This window comes from Syngnathus typhle, linkage group LG2, assembly GCF_033458585.1.
Source record: "Syngnathus typhle isolate RoL2023-S1 ecotype Sweden linkage group LG2, RoL_Styp_1.0, whole genome shotgun sequence".
Lineage (NCBI taxonomy): Eukaryota > Metazoa > Chordata > Actinopteri > Syngnathiformes > Syngnathidae > Syngnathus > Syngnathus typhle.
Genome location: NC_083739.1, coordinates 13,915,249 through 13,933,265, shown reverse-complemented (window position 1 = coordinate 13,933,265; position 18,017 = coordinate 13,915,249). Strand labels below are relative to the sequence as shown.

General features: G+C 42.2%; 1 protein-coding gene and 1 long non-coding RNA gene across 5 annotated transcripts; one reads left to right on the top strand and one right to left on the bottom strand.

The window, feature by feature from the left end:
- The first annotated feature begins 2,706 nt into the window (after nt 1-2,706).
- cd34 (CD34 molecule) lies at nt 2,707-13,981 on the top strand. Its single transcript, XM_061297765.1, has 8 exons — nt 2,707-2,890; nt 9,388-9,459; nt 9,751-9,983; nt 10,060-10,137; nt 11,913-12,021; nt 12,117-12,166; nt 12,337-12,498; nt 12,706-13,981. Exons 1-8 carry the CDS (start codon nt 2,809-2,811, stop codon nt 12,892-12,894), a joined length of 975 nt encoding a protein of 324 aa, XP_061153749.1. The 5' UTR covers nt 2,707-2,808; the 3' UTR covers nt 12,895-13,981.
- Nucleotides 10,478-17,967, bottom strand: LOC133167177 (uncharacterized). Of its 4 annotated transcripts, none has more exons than XR_009717928.1 (6): nt 16,725-16,867; nt 16,600-16,647; nt 16,474-16,524; nt 16,312-16,352; nt 13,180-13,263; nt 10,478-11,785 (listed from the first exon to the last, which is right to left on the bottom strand). It is a non-coding gene; the product is annotated as an uncharacterized LOC133167177 (long non-coding RNA). The 4 variants fall into 4 exon arrangements; XR_009717926.1 differs by having other exon boundaries at nt 11,088-11,785; nt 12,203-13,263; XR_009717927.1 differs by lacking the exon at nt 10,478-11,785 and adding an exon at nt 17,833-17,967 and having other exon boundaries at nt 12,601-13,263; nt 16,725-17,572.
- Between the last annotated feature and the right edge of the window lie 50 nt (nt 17,968-18,017).

Below are 18,017 nucleotides of genomic sequence, written 5' to 3'. Positions count from 1 at the left end.
GAAAAAGACGATGAATGTTTTAGAGAGAAATTAAAATTAATTAGAGTAACATAAATTAGCATGAGTCAATGGCCATTCAATACATATTAAAGTAAGGTGACCTGCTCATTTTTTTAAAGGTGTTCTCAAGTGTTTTGAACAACAACAATAACAAGTCTCTTCAAATAAAATTAGGACGCAACTAGGTTTGGCGCCATCCAAGCTAGTACCGCCCAATGCACACACACAGCTTTCCCTCGGGTGCGGAACACTCGACACACAATGCAGTTTGAGGTCTGTTAAACTGAGACAAAATTATTTTGTTGGAGTGTTCACAGTTATTTGCAATGTACCATGATAAATATATATTCATTAACATCTCAAGTAGTCGTTTTATTAAGACTATACAACTTTCTGCCCTGAACTGGTTTATATTAATTTTTGATCTTTGACAGTCCAGTCCATATTTGGATGGTAGTGTTCTTCCTTCAGTCCAGTTTGCTTGAGGTCTGCTTTTCAAGTCACCTCTCATATAACAACTATAAGCATAAGTCATATTTCTTTACTGACATTATTGACGGACGAAGAAGCAGTCAAGTATAATTTTTACCTAATACTGCAGTGAGTTGTTAGCATTGGTACTACATTGAAGAAAATACCTCGTCCACAAGAAACCCCTGAATGGAATTCTTTGTACCCTCACACTCATGTTCTCCGCAAAGTATCAGCAAAGTGTTATATTTGAACTAACAAGTCAAGTTACATTCATGTTTTAGCAAAATGTAAACATTTTCAAATTACGCGTAAAGCATTTAAAATCAGGGTTTGGTTTCCAGACACCAGTTTGATGTGACTCATATGGTTGCTTTGTTAGACTCTAGGCTGTTCTTAAAAAAAGGCAGCGGGGTGTGTGGAGAAGGGGGGGGGGGGGGTCTGGCAGTGCTTCCAGATGTGGTCTGCCAGAATATCAGGAACAAAACATCTGTGCGAACATGAATGGTGAACACCCTGCACCCCGTGCCTGCAGCAGAGCTCACGTAAACATTTGTCACATGCTAGCTGCTGATGTGGCGCAATCATGCAATAAGTGTGATTCTTTATTTGTGTGCATGCATTAGCAAAGCGTGTCTATACTGCTATAGTAATTGTAACGTACACTCAATGGGTGACTCACCATAAACTGTAATTCATCTAACTGCTGTCAGTAAAATCCATGGCGAGTGTTGTGCGAGACAGTATGAGCTTTTACATGCCAAGTTTTTTTGTGCTTCTTTTTACATATGAGCGCTGAACTTTTTCTTACAGTATTTAAAAAGTGTCCACATATAAGCGGAAGCGGCCTTGAAACAAAATAAGATTCTGGGGTGTGTTCCCAACATTGCTGTCTTGTTGCTTCGGGAGCCTCATAAGCCATCACTGTCCAATGACGCCATTTGCTGAAATTTTCATTGGCTCTAAAATGACTTTTATACAAACTCTGTACGTAGTCAGCTAATGCTAACGTGTTGCCACCCAAAAATAACTTGTTTGGAAACAGGAGTTGTAGCTATTTTGTCAGGATGCATGGTGTGGTGGAAGTGATAAAAAGGTGGACCCATCTGCAGGAACAGGAGCCAGGAGATTAGACAGGAAGAACTTTTAGTGTGTAAAAACAACAACAACAGCAGCCAGCAACAAATTGTGGATGGTCACAAGTTAAAGAAAAAAAGAACAACAAAAAGAACAAGCATGTACTCCACATACCCCGCAGCAACTGATGAGAACCCAACTAGGAATGAACAAAGACTTAAATGTACTCTGACTAATTAGAGGACAAAAGGATGGTGAAAACACCAAGGAAAAAAGGAGACGACACAGCTGGTACTGAATAAGCATAAAGTACAGAAAAAGATATTTAAAAACTATTTTCCTCATTTTGTTATTACAAAAAAAAAAAATCCTCAAAATTCTACACATACTAACTTGATGTCATTTTTTTTAAATTCTTTAAAAAAATACTCATGATGTCCTTAACTTTTTGCTTCTCAATCTTTAAAAAAAAAAAACACATTGATTATTGTATAAATCATAAGACTTGGCACATTGCGATTTTGCCAACTTAGTGGTACAGGGCCGGAGCCATGTGGTGGCCATGGCCACCCATTGTCACTCTGGCCACTCCCTCACCGAGGGCAAGACATTGTCACCTGTGACTTTTCTCCAATTTTTATATGAATGCAGTATTCTTAGACACCTTGATACTAAACCACAATTAATTTAGAATTTATGCATATTTAAAGAAAAAAACATCTGGCTACGCCTGTGGTGGCACTGTAAGTTTAGTCCTGGTTGCAATATGCTGTTTTTTTCGGTGTGACTCCGAAAGCCTAAAAAGAATCCACAGGTTCTAGATCAGGGATGGGCAACTTAAATGATAGAGGTTGCCACAATTTTGCATGAACTGCCTAGCTGCTAGGATCAACCTCACCATTATTGATAAGTCCATAGTTCTACAAATGCACCACTGGGGATGTTCTGTTCTTAAAAAAATGTGAGGTTCTGACCAAACTTAATTTATGTCTGAAGCTCATCTGGGACATATACCCAATATCTCGCGGGTTCACTGGCGGAAGCAGGGACGGTTGAGCTGAGGGGAAATAGCCCAACTGAATAAGGGTGTGGACAGAGCACACAATTGTAGAAAGAGAGAGAGAGGGAGGGAGGGAGGAGGGCATATAAAGAGCGACACCACAAGGCAAACTTCATCTTCTAGTCTGTCCTGCTTCCTCAGACCTCACAGCAAACGCCCATCTCCCTGCCCCTTCGCTCACTCAGAATATCACCCCCTGCATGTGCTCCCGTCCCACTCTGACCATGTGGAGGATGAACGGCATCTCTATCGTCCTGGTGCTCTGCACAGTACTGCTATGCAGTAAGTTACTCATTACAATATTTCATTTTAAAATGTACCTTTTTGATTCTATTTACATGAATGTCACTTCCTTCTGTTTCTCTTGTCATTCACTCATGTGGATTTTGGGTTTATGTTCTCTTTATTTTGATTCACATTCTGTTGCCTTGGCGACCAACCTTAATTTGTTTAAATTGAATTCTGGATTTTGTTTTGTTTTGCTTTTGTGAGTAAGGCACTGAACCTCTAAGCAGATATGGTTTGTAACACAGCTACAGAGTGTAAAAAGGATCTACTGAAGTAGTTAAAGTGTTAGTAAGACGTTTTTTTGGGGAAACATTGTATGGTTTGTGAAGATGTTTGGCAGAATGGTGGACCCAGACACAAAGAGTCTGCTCAGGAGAATAATTATACTTTGTCTCCTGTGGTGCCCTTGCGTGCGGCGTGTGCATGCTTGCGGCATGTGTGTGAGGGGCTTAATACTAATTGCATAGTGATGACTACATGGCTTTCATGCCTCTCCAAATTTCAACGTGTCTAAGTTCAAAGACTGTGTGAAATCTGGTGTGTTCTTGACCAGTCTGCCAGAGTGATGAAAATAGCTCAGGGACAACTTTGAAGAGGAAAAAGACTACGAGATGGTTAAACATGCTGCTCGTTTGGAGAATGACTTGTACTGGCTACATCAGCCGCGTATCTGAATTCAATTTACATATACCAGTACATTCCAGCCTCCATTCTTTGCTGACGCTACCATCACACAGACCTGAAACGTTGTTGTCACTGGGCTTTATTTGGCAGCCCAGTGTGAACATGCCAATAGGCAAGCGCGTGTGACACGAAAAAAAAAAAATCAAAACAATTTATTTGGTATCAACAAGAGTGCTTCAAAGGCCGGCTTGGTGTTTGAGGTCACAGTCTAAATTGAAGTTAAGCGACTTCTTTGCCGCTAATCTGCTGCAGATCAGGAGGTTTAATTGAATCCACATTAAATTTAGTAGCGGTGATGTCATCAGCTCCTCAAGGGCGAGGCAGCTGACCAACTCATTTTGAACATCACTTTGTTGTGTTCCCAAAAAAGAAGCAGCGAGCATGCATCTCTCGGACTGACTCGACCACGAAGTACATTCAGAAAACTAAATCACACGAGAACAAACAACTCCAAGTAGCTCCACATCTTCAGTTGGCGGACATTGTAGTAAACTTGATTGCTGAGCGTGATTGTGTTTACTCACGCAAACATGACTCCAACACACAGATGGGCGGATCGCAAAACTCTCATTCCATAGTTATGCAGTTTGTAGGAGAATTGAAGGCAGTTTTGGATGATGTCATTCGACCCCTCCTTTAGCGTTACATTTTTTTAGGGGGAAAACCCAAACTGTTGAAGGATGTGGGGGTGAACCATGTTCTGCTGATCATCTTCCACAGCTCGCTCTTTTATAATGAAGTCAAGGTCGAAGGCAAGCGGTGACAATCAGTATTTGAATGAACCTCGCCGTTCCAAGATATTGGCTGAGGGTTGGGAATTTCCAAAGTGTGCAGCACATGTGATTCTTTTAGCATACCCTTGCCAGTGATCAGTATGTCCTTTGTGCTGGGAATGCGTATCATGTGACCATGCAAGATGGTGTAAGCCACGGACACTCAGATGACACAAAACTGAATGAAATTGGTAGTTGCATTGGCCTTTCAAAATGAAGCTGTACACAATAATATATAAGAGAAAATATGACTCTCAATTATGTATGTATTTATTTCTCAACGCATCTATCGTCCCATCATCATTTGATCATGACACCATCGAGTCAAATGTGAAAACGTTTTGAGTCTCAGTCAGTGAATTTCTAAAAATTATTACTATTGAATTTATGAGACCATTGCTCTTGACTAACATTCTTTTGGCTCAATTGTTTTGATTGTTAACTTTGCGTCAGATGCAGAAGGGCGTGGGTCTGTTATGTTATAAGCCTTTGCAATCTGAAGTCAGGCCAGGGGTGTGGATTTGCTTGGACCCAAAGTTCCAGCCTGATCCAGCAAAGTAATTTAACGTGGAGTCTGTGCGCCGTTAATGTGCCAATTATCCCAAAGCCATCGCTTGCGGCGAGCTAAACATGTTAAAACTCAAACCCAATAAAACAAATGGTGCCAGCCATCAGTGTCCATTCTGTTACCTCATCCGTCAGCCTTTGCAGATGTGACAATCTCCTTTGTTCATGTGATGCCAGCTCAAAACGTATTTACTATCAAAAAATAAAAATCCTCCATCACAGCCAGCTCATGGTCATTCAGGAAAAGTCTGACTTGGAGAAGTAAATCATCTAATAACAACATTTACCCAGTCAAACAAGCCTAATGAATAGCAGACTTTGCGATAAAGGTTAAACTTTCCTGTTCCAATTACTGCAGTCCCGGTGAGCCTTATTGTTCTTTGTTCCCCAAGCACCCTGCAGCACAACCACATGATTTAAGCAGTGTAAAGACAAATAGAGAGCAACACAACGTTCTCTTCTCGTGTTTCACCTCAACTTTGGGGGTACAATTTGGTGGGACAGCCAACACCATGACTGAGCTTACAGTCAGTCAGCGAAGCAACGAAAAGGAAGTCTGTCATCTCCACTTAATACTGACTGGGGCAGGGTTATCTTTGCAAAGCAAAGATGGCTTACCTCAGGGGAGGAAAGTTTTTAATGAGACTGGCCAAGCACATTTTTTTTCCCCCCAAGACGACACAAGGTGCTCAGATTGGTTACCAGCTTATAAATACTCACTGTATGACCTCCATATGTGCTTTAGAAAGTTTTTCTTCTGTAGTCCCCCCCCCTTTCCTTGTAATAGCTTGAGAGCCACAATCATATCCCCAACCTGATCCTTCCACGTTATGGGTCTGTGAGTCTTTTTACAACCTTCACCACCCCCGCCAACTTAGTTTCATGTAAGAGCAGCAGCTGGAACGGAGCAGTCCACGCACACATCTGCCGACTCTGACACAGCTGGCGTTTCCACTTTCTTGTCCTCTTACAAATTGGACAGAGGCTGGTTTTGAATTTCTGGCGATAATTTAATGAGTGAAGTATGGGGGTTGAATAATTTTATATAAAAATAAAAACACTTTACTTTCATATCTTTCTTAGGGGTTCGGGTCTGACTTTGGACTTTAGAAGCTTATTTTGGTAGAACCAAGAAAAAAAAAATTATTTGAACAAAACTGTATTGCCATGATTACAGTCAAGCGGGTCTGTAGGAACATTCTCAAATAGGAAAAATCGACACACAAATCATTTTCAAGGCCATGAAATTGTACTTATGAATATGAGTAAAGCGTTATCTGTTGCCCACACAGTTTTTGCCTCGGCAGGTCACCCCGTGGCTGTGGGAGTGCTGTGACAGACACATCCTGCCCAAGGATGTGCATGGATACATTCCAAAACCTGTTGTTAATTCCTTTCATTCATCCCCCACCACTCCCCCAACTCCAAACGGTCTTATGTTTGGTTTAAAAACACCAGGGGTGTGGACTGGGTGGAAAAGTCAACTTTTACCAACCTTCTGTCTGCGAAAAAAAGCAGTTGTCAATTCATGTATTCAAATGGTGTTTGAGTATTTAAGGAATCTTTTTTTCATAGTGTGCCAAGATGTTGGGTAGTGACGAGTTCAGTAATGGGGGTGCAATGAGCACCCTAAAAATGTGCTCTGGTATTTATTGGTTTAACCATCAGTACTCACACAGCATTTTATTAGATTATCACAAAAGTCATACTGCTGTTCATGCTAATAGGACAACTCTAGAAATGGTTTCCTATCTTGAAAAATAGTTTTTTTCTATAATAATCTTGAAAAAGATTAAATTAAAATTGTCATTTGTAGGAAACATTTTGTTCTACAAATACTTCTCAAAACTCAATTTTAATGTATGCTAGCTAACTCGTCACGATGCATGCTAGCTAAGGTTTCTCACTAATATTTTTCAAAAACCTTGTGAAAATTGTGAAATAGACCAAAAAAACCCAAAATGACATCATTTTGGTAATGTGTGATGAGCACATCTTTTTCCTTCACTTATCACTGTGACCCGTACAGGACAGTTGTTTGGCCTTGGCAGAGATCCGCTCTGAAAGATTCACATCATTTTTGGACCTTTTAGTTGCTAGGCAGACACATCAAGCAGACAACCACTTGCGGTAAAATATAATTGTTAGGAACCCCGGATTCTCATGTTGTGGTCAAACATATTGTCTTTCTGAGTAAAGCTAACCAACAATCATTTTAGAGACTGGCAGCTTTATTTGAGAGGCGAGTTCAAAACATGTAGTGGTTGCAGCCTCTAAAACGGGATGAATTACGGGTTCTATTTGATTTATCGTGTAACACAAAAACTCTTTGCTTTCTGACTGATTGGTCATTCAAAAGAGGATGTGAAGATGCTACTGTGGGTTTCACTTGATTCACCCGTTTTGGTTATTTGATACTTGAAGGAACCCAAATGAAAAGCTGACCAACATGACCTTGATGGTTATATACAATTGATTCCTGACATAGTATAGTTGAGGAAGTATTTACAGGCCGACATGGAAGGTCGTCTCAAGGGTCTTCTCTGGACATCTGGAAGCAACACGGGGTGTGGCACAGAAAAGAGAGCCAGGGCGTTGTCTCGATATTGTCTGGGTGGAGGTCAAATCCAAAATCCTTAAAGTTGCTCACGCTTCTCCCTTGTGCATGAAGTCAGAGCTTTCTCAGTTTTCTGCTGCCTCACCTTTCCCACCCCAAGTCCAAACTGCCCGACCCAATGCCCTCAGAGAGGAAGTTGGCTTTTCTCTTGACACCACGTGCAAAATGCTGATGGTGTCCCCGATAGTCTTTCAGAGCAGCCCTTTAATCGAGTGTGACAGTATTTGTTTTTGCGGGAATTTCCATGAGGTTTCCCACCCTGGATTTTGTGTGAGGGTAGTAGAAAAGAAAGGAAAATGAGTAATATCCATGTGGAAGCTAGGTTTTCTTTTTGTTTATGTGCATCTATGGAATGTCAAACAAGCTGTGATGTGTCATGGGCGTTAGCATACAAAAGTCACAGGTCACCATTATTTCAAACCTTAGTGCTTTTACTAATATTATTACTAATAGGGACAAAATAATTTTAGTGTGACATCAGCTTACACTTGAGTAACAGCAAGTATCAGCTCTTTGAAAAAGACCTTTAAACCACAAGTATCAAACTCAAGGCCCGGGGGTCAGATACGGGCCGCCACATCATTTTATGTGGCCCGCGGACAAATTCTTTCTTTACTAAAATTGCAATTGGTGGTCACTTTTAAAATTCATCTTCTTTTAAATATTTGAACAGTTTTTACTAGTCTAATTTGAGGATGTCTTTTAATTATTCACTGTTAGATTTGGTTATTTGGGATTAAAAAAAGGTATCGAGGAGCTGAAAAGTGCAGAAGGGCGTGTTTGGGAGGTAGGGCCCACACACACACACCAGGGTTGTTTAGTCCTGTTGCACTGAACCCTGCTGTATTTATCTCACTGCCACACACCATTTGGGTTAGTGTAAAAGCAAAACTCTGGTTCTCCTATGACAAATGTACCATCACTCCATTATTATTTTGTCAAGACAAAATAAAATGGTTGCATGAAAGCTTCCACACACTATCATGGGTCTTCACTGCATCCTCTCTTCTACTTATGGTTGGTGGCATGCCACATCAAAAAAGACAGGCTGGGAGCTTCACGTAGCTCGGGAAATCTGCTTCATGTTGCCAATAGTGACCATCGTGCGTGTGGTCTGCATCATACCAAGTACTGTATTCACCGGTGGAGATAGGATTTTTGTTTCCTGACAAAAGTCAATTATCTGACCTGGCTCCTGGGAGGTCGAAGCATATTTTAAGGGATGGGTGGTGCCTCCCTGCTGCCCCCTCAGCTCCACCAGTGACTGCATTTATCTTAGTAGAACATGTATATGGGTGTGAATATGAGTCTGAATGTGAATCTGTGTGTGTCGTGCCTATGATGGACTGGTGATCAGGCCAGGGGGAATCCCAGTGCTCACAATCAGATGGGATAGACTTCAGGCTTCCATGTGACAACTTGAAGGTCTGTGAGGGTAGACACAAATTACTTGCATTTTTATATGGGCTCAGTGTGGCAGTAATGATGAGAAAATAATTTGGAGAAGATAATATTTGTCCTATGGAGGGAAAAACAGCTCCTTCCACACTGTCTTTGCACCATTCAACTTAATCCCTGCGCTATTTCAAACGATGCCCAGATGAAGAACAAATAGGTTATGACCTTTTGACTGTTTGTTGACACAGGTACCAAGGTCTATACGTGTCTTTTGATTAGTTTGAGAACACTCACGCCAGAATTCTGGTTTACCACGCCACACAGATTATACCATCACTCCACATTCCACAGGCAATCCAGTGTTTACAGCAGTAACAATGTCTGAAGATTGTGCCTCAAGTTTGTCAGTCACGCCGAATTTTAAAGCTGCTGTTCTTTCTCTAAATTTGCAGATGGTGTCGTGGGCCAAGATGATCTCGTAACAGCCACACCGGCAAGCGATCCGGCCGCAGATAACAGTGACGGTAGGGGTCCGGATGTGGCAATTGTGAAACTGGAACCAATAACAAAAATCGAATGTGTCCTTTTGAAACGAATTCATATGAGCATGTTTTTGTCTTTTGCTGCTCTAATGGTTCCAGATTTCATATGGTACTGTAATGGAACCAGTAAGACCAAGTAAAGCATTATGATAACTATAAATATGAACTACTGTGCAGTTGAAATTTCAACTCACCAGTGACACTGAACAAGCAGCAAAACTAGATGGAAAAATGCATTTGCCTGCATGAATGAACTTATCCATGTTCTCTCAGTCACGACTATGGCAATGGACTCGGATGCCCAGGCAGAGACCACTGCTGCTCCAGATTCAGGCGCCGTTCCGGTGGCAGAAGGAGCCCACGATGCAGCTGCTGCAACTACGCCTTCCTCAGAGACTGCTGACAACCAAGATGGTGGCGCCTCGGGCACCACGGTTAGCACTCCTGGCGATGATGACACAGCAGTCGTGAAGTCGTACGATTCGTCTGACCGCATTACAGCAAAGGTGAACGCATATCTGAAGAGATGTGTTTAAAACTTTTGTGGACGATGTCATCTCATGTCACTTCTTGTCTCTACAGCCCATGGTAGTGTGTGTCGGGAAGGAGGACATTGACGAGAGTAAAGCTGTCAAGGCTATGGTCACCTATACTGACTGTGTGGGTACACTGCACTCATTTCTTTCCCAATACAAATTAAATAATCATTTGAGACATCAGATGAGGTTTTGCTATACATCATATCAACCCTTTTTGTTTCATGCAGGAACACTTATAAAACGGAAGCCTTTGCAAGGCATTTCTTGGAAATTTCTCAGGCATTGTAAATCATTGGCCTGAAAAAGGACTAATATTTCCTGTCTTGGTCTGGTGTCCATAAGGCAAAAGGAGGAGGTGCACGGGTGCGGTTCTTTTTTAGCTCTTAACTTTCCCTAAGCTTCTTTGAATTTAAGATTAAAATGGTTTTTTTTTGTTCATTGTTTTATTTTGTGAGGAGGAGAGAAAGCGGTCTGACTCTCATTACATGCCAACAAATGAAAAGGTCACAGCATGTGATGTCATGTTCTGGGGTGAATCTGATAAGCAGTTGATTCTTCGAAACATTCGGATGATTTATAGACAAGGCACAGGGCACATTATGAGCAAAAATAGACGTAATATTTGATCACAGGTTATTGCTTGATGCCATATGACATTTTCAATGGATTCCAGTCATATGACACAGGAAAATAATAAGCTATTCAGGATGAACGGCACTTTTCAGATGTGCATCCAGCTGCATAGACGTGAACGGTTGACCCCAATTTGGGTCTTTACTGAAACATTCTCAAGGTTGGACATGCTCAGCTGAAGAAGTCATCTGCTGCATTCAACTTAAAGCTAAACATGGACTAAGCTGCCAAAGAATGGTTTGGTCATGAAGCATGTAATAAAAGAAGAGCAGATGAATGAGTTTACTCCAGGAACTATTTCTCTAAAAAACTGTTAAACCATAAATCACAGGTGTAGAGCAACTGGTGGTCCGCGGCCCTCTAGTGGTCCGTGGCGGTAATGCAGGTGGTCCGCAAAATTGGAAAAGGAAAACAATTGTAACATTTAAAAAAATATAATAGATTTATCGTCTAGACTTTATTCATTTTCCAGCTAATTAGTATGTGAATCATCTACCCATCTAAATTATGTCAAATGTAGCTGAGATTCCCCAAATAGACATGCAGGTCCATCCTCCTTTGTTGCAAAACAAAATAATATTCCGCCAAAGCAGTGGTCCCCGAGTTGCTTCTTGGTTATATTGGTGGTCCCTTGGACAAAACCAGTTGTAACCCCCTGGTGTGGAGCATTGCATCAGTGGCTACTGCATCCTGCTGAACTTCAAATTCCTCATAAACCGAGAGTCCAGTAGGCCAAACTGAGTGCAAGAGACGCGTGATCCTCCACATGTGACACAGACAGATGGAGAAGAGCGTGGCTTCCATGGGAGTGATCACAAATTCAGCCCTCATTCATTTTTCTCCTCCATGCCTCACAAAATCTGGATTGTGCAGCTGCAGGCTCCATCCCAATTAGTTGCGAGTCGGGGTTTGCTCACAAGCGTCTCCTGGGAGCAGAGAGACGGCTGGATCACATTATAGAAAATGAAGAGCGATCCCAAGTTTTGATTGCGTGATGAGGTGATATCATCATTCAGGACTAGGCGGAGGAAAGTCAGCAAGTATTCCATACAGCTGCGGTCAACTTTTGTGACGCACAGAAGAGCCTTCGTGCTCTGAGAACATTCCGGGATTGTCTTTTGGCCTCAAAATCCACCCTGGGGAACAAATGTAAATATTTTTTAAGATATTTGCACAAACAAGGGACCTCAAAAAGTCACAGTGAAGTCTTCAACCAATATCCAAATCAGAAATTTATCTGCAATTTAATTTCTCCATTTTCAGACCGAGACGAAGCACATCCTCGAACAAAGCAAACTCCAGTGCTTCATTGAAAATTGTCATATCAAGGTCCACCAGGAGGGACATAACATACAAATGGTCAGGAGTGATGGTGGGTAACCTTTTTATGGAATGAATTAGCAGAGACTTCATTTTTGTAATTCTGCTATATGTTGGCTAAAATCTGTTTTCTCTCTCCATGTGAAGGCCAACCAGACACTCTGGTTGAAGCACTCCAGGGGGAATTGAAAGAACAGGTAAGCGAGAACAAAATGCTTGGCGATAAGACTAACCGAGACTTCATAATTGCTCCTTGGTCCCATTGTGGTTATTGGTCAACAGATTTGCCTTGCCGCTTGTGTTTCTCATTGGACACACCAAAACTATCCAAATGTCTCATATGCAATATTCCCTTCTATATTTGCAGCTGGGAGTGACAAGTTTGGAGCAACCGACGTCCTCATCCTCATCCTCATCAGGGCGCTCGGTATTCGTGGGGATTCTGATCACCGGTCTGCTGGTTGCCGCCGCCATTATTGCTGGTTACTGCAAATGTCAACGTCGAACTGGCGCCAAGGGAGTCAAATTGGTGAGTAGTTTGATGAGTGAGACTGCGGTGGCATGCGCCTCCGCCAACTTTGACAAGTGTGGTGAAGTGGAAGTTTGCATACTTAATTCATGACAAAAGCCGTTTGATATTTTAGTGGTGTCACAATTAAAGAGCCACTTATCATATTGACAATAATCTATGACCGTATGAATTTGGAATGTTTAATGTTCTTTGCTCTCTTAGCAGGCAGAGGAGGCTTATCCAGTGGATCAGGAGAACCAGGGGAACACCCTCGTGTCCGTGGCTCCGCTCAGCCCCCCGGCAGAAACCCAAGAGAAACCCAACGTGAACGGGGAGACTCCTGAACCCGCCAAGACCGAGTCTCCTCCCACCAATGGCCACTCCGCCGCCAAGACTGCAGACACTGAGATGTGAAGCCCTCTTTAACCTCACACACGCACACACACACACATACACACACAGAATTCAAAACCCAATTCAAAACCAACTATGTAGTCATCGGGACAGCCATCTCCTCCTATCTTCCCTTCTTTGGCGGGGTCCTGCAACAAGCATCAGGAAAACTAGTCGGATAATGATGAAAGTGGCAGTGGTGGATGTTAACGACGGCTCACTTCCTGACTTGTTGACGGCACTTGAGCTAGAGTTGGGAGACGAGCGCTTTCGGGCGGGGCCGGAATGCATTTTAGCATGACTCACCCTCCACCGGGTCCCGTGAGAGCCGCAGCAGCTTCACACTGCCGACACCCATCAGCCGGCGTGTTGGGCGCTCCACCCTTCCCACTTGAACATACGACACATACACACATGTGCCTCAGTCAGTGACAAAGTTTTACTCCCTTGAATTGTTGAACATGTAGATGTGTGAAAGTGTGTGAGCATCATCCCGACTCCATGCTGGCTTCTACGGCTAACTGTATGCATGCATGACTTCGTGTGATCTAGTTTCCATTCTAATGTAAACGTGTACAAAAGATATTGTTCCGCTGAAGTTCAACCTCATCATTTTTCACCACAAGTCACGTTGCCAATGTGCCTTAAGAGGCAGGTTGAAATTCACCAGATTAACTGACTGTATAAATGTCTAACTTGGCAAAGCTACTCATCAGTGTTATTTTCGATTGATTATACTGTATTGTGTCTACTATTTTTTTTCTATCAGTATTCTTATGAGCGGTGTGATGCAATTGTTTTTTTTTAATGCTATGAGCAAGTCTGTTGTTTTGTTTCAATGTGCTAGTTTTAGTTTGAAAGCTGTTGGAAAACACGAACGCCGTGGCCCATTTAACAAGGACAACAAATTACATGGTGGTGACTTTACATTTTAGTTGCAAGAGCTTCAACACAGAAGAAAACTATTGTTTTGAATGTCAAACTGGAAAACAATTTGACCCGATTTAATTATGTATCATGTTTTTACTCACATTCCAGTCTTTTTTGTTTCACAAGCAGACTTTTTAAATTAGATCAAAACAATCAAATAAATGTTTTTTTTTAATGATGTGCTTGTTTTTCTTCTCGCGCGAAGGAACTCTTCATTGAAGCTTGAAGATTGCCTGTTGCGATATGAGTAAAACTGGATGAAACATTCACTCCACACTGATTAAATTATTATTATTATTTTACATATTGATTCATCTCCTGCCAAATAATAATTATGATTCCCACAAATGAACAAACAAGAACAAAACCTCGTAAAGGCACATAGGTCACTAAGAAGTTGTCAAAGCCTAAACTTACATCAGTTCTCTAACATGCTTGGTATTTACAATCTTGAAGCCCATAGGATTACCAGTGGGTTTGTATAAATGATGACATCACACATTTGTTTAGGCGGGGGAGTGACAAACTCCACCAGCTCACTCCCCCCCCCCCCCCCACACACATACATACACACACAATATAAATATACAGTACCTCAGTCCTTAGTTTCCCAACTTGCCTTCATATACTATATACACACACACACACACTTACAAGTTTTGTTCTGCCAGTGTCGCAGGCGTCTGACTTATTTCTTTCATATCCCAAGTGAATTTCAAGTCAGCCAACTCCAACACCCTCCCACCTCACCCCAGAGCTGAACCACCAGACCGAGAAGCACGTTCGTATGAATACTGTATATGCAGATCAGACGCCCTGACATGGGACAAATTTGAAAGGTGTAAATCCCCCGTGAACATGAAAGAATGTGCAGTACATGCAACCTTGAACTGTGCAAGATGAGGCCGTCTCCAGCGGCCCGACTCCGCCCATGTCAGCGTTTGTGTCTCATTCCATTGGCTCTGCGTACTCATATTTGTGACATTACTCTCTAATGGAGTCTGGCCAAGCACTGTCTTCAAGCAGTCTGCATTTAGGGATCAATCTCTTTGTTCCCTTTGGAACAATCTGATAGAAGAGAAATATTTTCCTACAGCAGTGGAGCCATGCTCATGAATGGATGGATGAAAACAGTGGACAGAGAACCCCCCCCCCCCCCCCCCCCCCCAAATCTGCTCACTTTAAATGTTTTTTTAAAACGTCACAAAGGTCCCAGAGCTCAGTCCACCCTTCAACCTCCTCCCTGCTCATTCTTCCCTCCTACAGTCCATCCAACTCGGCCTAGCACATGTGGACTGGAATCTCAGATTATCAACAAAACTCAGCTGGTTCTTTTTTGTGTCCTGTGCCTCCTCCCGGCGTAGCAACAGCTGCCAAATACGTCATGTTTCGTTTCTGTTTGCCAAAGAAGGCCCCTTCTCAACTCCTCTACGTTAAGATAACATTAGGGGAATATAAGGTTGGAACAAGACCCTTAGGTTGGAAGGCGCGGCCGCCTTTGTGAGCCTCTTCCAGTTCATGCAAAGGCTGCACGCATGTCAGTTAGTATAAGCCTAAAACGTTGGCATTTAGGAACAAATGATTTGCAATATTAAATGAAAACCATTTGCAGTCCTGCGTTTCTTCCATCATTTCCTGTTGATGAGGAAAATGTGATCGCATAATAAAGTCTGCTTTACCCCTTTGAATCTCAATGACAACTTCTGCGTTTTGTCATTTCTTTTTTAACTTTAGGGTTCATTGCTTGTCTTTATAAATTGTTCATCAGGGAGCATGCTTTACCAAAAATGTGCCAAACTACTGATGCATGCTACACCAATATGGTATCTTATGTGACACCAAACTGACTAAATGATTAATGTGTGCACCCTGGATTAACGAGATTCAAGATTCTCTGTTGTGTAATCCTTTGCAGTATTTAATCCTGAGGGAAATTGTGTTACGAATAACAAACTGATTAAGAGTCGAAAATCCAACAACTATTTCTTTGTATCCACGGACACCAAAGTATTGATAAACAACAGAAACTCTGGGTGATATTACATCTGTTTCATGCACATCGCCGCTATTGTGCATTTCCAAACATCTGCAGGGGGAAACAATTTGGAAGGCCACGAGTCTTCATCCAGCCATTCCAAGATGTCCAACACACAGCACAATCTGGACTTCATTCAGATGGACTCACAAACATTATTATTTACAACATCTCTGCACAGCACACAATTGTATACTCACACAACAAATACGCAATGAAAAATTACAGCAACAATTTGAATTTACGAGAGATGGCTGAGTGGCTGCTGAGTGCTATGTGCTATATGAGAACCGCCAATCATCACATCTTTGGACCAAATAAGTGATTTGAGTGTCCTTTGAATATGGGGTGATCTGGGAACACAAATCTATGACACAAACTGATTAATCTCCTTCCTAAAATAAATAGATAAATGCTCCTAAACCCCACAAGCACAAGGCCTCATATTGAAGTTGAGTGTTTGCGTGTCTCACCTTCAGTTTGCAACTTTTTCATGTGCTTTTGTCACTTTTCTCTAAGTTTGAGGGGGGGGAGACACATCGGGTTAATTGATGACGCAACATTGCTCATATGGGTAATCGCGTGAATGTGAGGATGATGGATTTGTTTTTATATGCCCCGGGGTTGGTTGGTACCCAGTCCAGTCCTGCCTCTGGCCCAAAGATCACCACCCGAATAAAGGAAAACTGTAAAGAAAATGGATGTATTGATTACGAAAAACAATTCATTTACCCAGAGAAATGCTAATGAAGGAACGTAACCTTTGAACGTGAGGTTAGGGCGCTCCCTGCTGTTCATGAAGGGTCCAACTGAAAATAAATACATTTGACGCTCTCGCGTGAAAATGCAAGAATAAAATTAAATGGTTCAAATGGCTACCTCTTACATTTAGACAAAATTGTCACGGAGCGGATGGAGCAGGGCGACCAAATGCAGTTTGGACCAGGGTTTACTGAAGGGAACTCAAAAGGCAAACTGACATGACTTAACAAACAGTAAATTGACTTAGTAACCGGGACGTGAAACAAAAAGACAGCAGGACATGACGGCAGCAAGACAGTACGACAACAACAATGATCCTAAGAAGAATGACAAGCAGACAGGATTTAAATACAAAACACGAAACACGAGGCAGGTGACCGCGATTACAGTCATTGAAGCGACACAGGAGGGGAGGGGCGACGCGAGCAGAAACTATGGCAAACTAGACAGAGCAAAATTGGGGACAAGACGTGACAAAATTAGAAAATGACAAAAGTAGAATATCCAAGAGAATGATGAAAGAAACGTGCTAAACTATTATTAAGAGGAAGCAAATAATTTAAATTGTTGTTTTCCTTCATATTCCGGGGAAATAAGTTGATGTACACTTGCGCTCTCTTTGACCCAAATGGAAAGCCGGAAACGAAGCCATAGCAAAAGCGGAAGTATGTGAGGAGTACTTTCCCTTTTTCATCTTTGTGAAATCCAGCCCGCTCTTTGCCTGTTTGTAAACACATACGTCACAAGCACGTGACGAGTGCGACGCATTTCGATTCAATGTCCAATCAGAAAGCGGAGGTGTGTTCCTATGGGCGTGACCTGTTTGTGTTGCCGTGAAAATGTCGTTGCGTAGTTTATTTGACAAGCCACGGTGGCCTCAACGGCAACCGGGAGCTGGATGGGAGGTTCTGGAAGCGGTGTCGTAACTCTTGAGACGCCGTTGCGAAAGATGCGCTCTCGGTAAGTGGCCTCCTTTAAAATTAAGATTTTTATTTTTATACGTTCCGCGGTGTAATTCCAACCCAAATTCCTAAATGTAAACTTGTTCGGCCCAGAAAGCAAATGTAAAAAAAAATTACATTTACTGTTCAGTACATTCCGTTATTAATATGACGTCATTGTACTTTCACTTATGATTGAGTTCGAATGGCCCTTCTGTGTTATGAAAGCAACAACCCAAATGAGGCATGGCCTAATACGAAGTGCGTCGTAGGCAGCGTGTTTTTTCTTACCTTACCCGGAAAGCAAGGCCGATATATTGGCGCTCAGCTGTTTCCTTCAGAACGTGTGCAGGCACAGCGCGTTCCAGGTTGAGATGACGACGTGCTGGACGGATGCTTGTTGCCGGAGGATGTTGCGCACTTCTATTTACTTCACGAGTGAGAGGTTGGTGAACTGCTGCACTGCGTAGTGACTG